Raw genomic sequence first — 3,123 nt, forward strand, 5'->3', positions numbered from 1 at the left:
TGATGTATCTGAACGAGTTCTCAGAAGAAGCAATCAGATCTACTGAGGAGGGGGTGAAACTGTCAGGCAAGGTGCTTCTAGAAAAATATTGGGTTTGAGGTGGAACTTAAAGGGAAGAAAGGCTCTTAATAAGCAGTGGGGAATAGCAGGAGCAAACACTGGTGGCCTTATTGTCAGGGAAGAGAAAGAAATCACACCTTAAATGGAAGGATTGTTCTTGTAAACAAGGGGAGATACAAAATTTTTTCTGAACATAGAACTATATGGTTTGGAACAGGTTAATTTTAATAAACATCATCTGGGGGTTGCCCACCATGTACAGGCACTGGATGAATGACTGAAGATGAACTTGCCTTTGGTAGGGAACTAACTTCATCCTGAAAGATGAGTTGCATTTGAGGTGACAAGGCTGTGAAGTACAGTGGGGAGGGGCAGGTTTGTAAGACCTGGTGAAGGAAGAAACAGCAAGTCCAAGTGACTGGCTGGAAGGAAGAGGGCAGAAAGCAGAAAAAGTCAGCAGAGAGAGGTTTTCAAAGAATAAAGTTAGGCATCTGGAAGAATGGAAGAGCAAAGGGAAGGGGACTGAGGGAAGAGATGCAGAGCTTGGTTTTAGAGGTGTGGAATCTGAGGATAACTACATCAGAGTGTCCAGTGGGCATTTAGAGATATTAGTCTAATGTTCACGAGGAAATAGTTGAAAATACAGCATATGGGTATTCCCAATGGACAAAGGTTTGTGACACTGAATACGATTTCTCTAAGGAGGGTAATGGGAGAAAAAAATGAAATGTCAAACTGACCCATGGGTGTGTCCACACCTAGCAGTGATCTGAGAAACACACACACACACACACACACACACACAAGATAGTCTAATAATGCCAAAAAAGGAAGGGGAGAATTTCAAGTAGGAGTTTCAAATGCAACAAAATCAATTATGTGAACTGAGCACATAGATAATAAACATTTGTTAACTGAATGAATGAATGAAAGAGAGCGCTTGGGTTTGAGAATCAACTTTCCTCAGTCAGAATGGCCCAGGTTGCCAAGAGGATCTCAATGTTAAATTTTACCCCTCCACCTCTCCCCCATAAAAGTACATTTCTTCTTCTACAAGTCATCCTGTCCACCACACAGACATCCTTCCCGATTCCCCCATGTTTCCCCCTCATCCACCTTTCCAGTTTCTGCAACCCAGGCAACACACCTTCGGCGTCAAAGGAGTCAGGAAACTCCAACTAAAGTTTCCACTTCACTAACTACTCTGCCTGTGGCTTCTCTTACATCAGGGGATATGTGGCAACTGGGTGGGAGAGGAGACTGTTCTAGTCCCAGCTGTACTACTAACCAGCTGTGTGGGTTTGGGCAAGTTACTCAACCTCGCTGGATCTGGACTTTCTCGGATTGGAGGAGATCGGGTCTATTTGGGTTCTAGACAGGTTTCGGAGGCGCCTTGCACCTCTAACGTCCACGATTTTATCATTCTCAGAAGGTCCTTGCAACACCCCCAGAGAAGGAAGTCAGTACGAGGCCGAGACTGGGGAAACGACCGTCAGACTTCTCCCCGAGGCGAAGCGCCGGGACCGGAGGGCACCAAGAAAGTGAGCAGGCGCCGCCCGGCCCTCGCGAATCACCGGGGAGCAGATCCCATTCCCACGGCCGGGAAGGATCCCAACAAACCCCAGGGCGATTCCCCACTTTTCCAACACTCCGAGACGGCCCGGAGACTCCAGAAAGCCCTGCGGGGAAAATACAGATTTCTTTCCCAGAGTCCTGCGGTGCTTCTGCAAGTCGGATTCCGGCAGACACGATCTGCAGCCGGATAAAGAAATGACACAGCCTTTGGAAGGAGCGGCGGTTCTCGCCTCGCTCGCTGAGTTCTGGGGACGCCCGGCCACCCTCGCTGCGCCCCAACGGGCCGGCATCCGACCCCGGCCCGGGGGCCAGGCGAGCGGCGCCCCGCCCCGGCCCCCTCCCCTCCGCCGGCCCCGCTGCGGTCTGGAAACATTTCCTGCCCCCGCCCCCGCCCCCACCCGGGCTTCCCAGTTGGAGCTAGTTGAGCTCGAAGCCGGGTCAGGGCTCCCAGTAGCCCCAACTCGGCTCCCTCGGCAGCCAGGGGTGGGGAGCCCCCGCTCCACGTCTCACTTCGGGAAAACCCAGGCGCCAGGAGCCGTGGGAGGTCAGGCCAGGAGGGGGACAACAGGAGGGGCGCCCGTAGCCCTGCTCCCTTCCCCGTCGTTACCTGCTCGCTTGCGGGGGTGTCCCGGGGCGGCCGGCCTCTCTCCGCGCTGTCTCCCCACGCAGTTGCCCATGCTGGATCCTCAGCCGGGCCCCATGCACCGGCGGCGGCGGGCTGGTCAACTGCTCCGCACTCCTGTCCCGGACAGCGGCGCCCGGGGTCAACGGCTCCTGCCGTCCGTCATCGGGCGCTCCCCGACCTCCCCCCTGGGGTTCGCTCTGCCCCGGCGCCGGCTTCGCCACAAACTTTGCGGATGAGGGGAGAGAGGGAGGTGGCCGACTCCCCAGCACAGTCCCAGGTGGCCGGGCCAGGGGGGCCCGCGACGGTGCCCGGCCGGAGAACAGCTCCGCTGGAGGGGCGGAGAGGGGGCGGGCACCGCCGCAGCTACACCCGGCTCACTCCGGACTCCCGGCTGGGCCGGCCCCCGAGCTTGTCACTCACCTGCCTAACCCCGCCCCCGCCCGGCCCGCTCCCAGCCTCGGGCTCGCGGTGCGGGCGCTGGGCCGCCGGCCGCAGGTGCGCACGTGACCCACGGCACCGCCCCCTCGTGCCGGGCCTGATTTTTTCATTGGCTTCCCCCAGGGTGCGCACCGCCCCTCGGCCCCACCCAGTCAGGTACCCGCCCCGCCGCCGGTCTCCGGGGTAGCCTGGCCAGAAGTTACTGGCCCTCCATGGCCTCCGGCTGCCAGCCCAGCAGCCACCTCCCCGACCTGGGCCCCGCCCTCGGGGAGGGGCCGTTCCAGCCTCCCGGGAACTGCCTCGCCAGGACCGGCAAGCACGTGACCCGGGGAACGCCCCGTCCCCTCAGCCTTCGCCAGGCGATTGGCTCAGGAGGCGCGTGCGCCGAGAGGCCCGTCCCGCGCCACAGCCCATTTCCCCTCCCA

General features: G+C 58.5%; 1 protein-coding gene across 2 annotated transcripts in view; it reads right to left on the minus strand.

The window, feature by feature from the left end:
• Positions 1 to 2,651, minus strand: part of UBTD1 (ubiquitin domain containing 1) — a 56,989-nt gene extending 54,338 nt beyond the window's left edge. The window contains exon 1 of one of the 2 annotated variants that reach the window (XM_070431858.1): positions 2,243 to 2,651. In XM_070431858.1, coding sequence (XP_070287959.1) covers positions 2,243 to 2,312 — 70 coding nt within the window. In that variant the 5' untranslated portion in view covers positions 2,313 to 2,651. The remainder of the gene's footprint in view (positions 1 to 2,242) is intronic. The other variant, XM_070431859.1, reaches the window with a different exon arrangement.
• Positions 2,652 to 3,123: the final 472 nt, after the last annotated feature.

The sequence above is a fragment of the Myotis yumanensis genome, unplaced genomic scaffold, assembly GCF_028538775.1.
Source record: "Myotis yumanensis isolate MYYU_CA2020_CCGP unplaced genomic scaffold, mMyoYum1.0.hap1 SCAF_13, whole genome shotgun sequence".
Classification (NCBI taxonomy): domain Eukaryota; kingdom Metazoa; phylum Chordata; class Mammalia; order Chiroptera; family Vespertilionidae; genus Myotis; species Myotis yumanensis.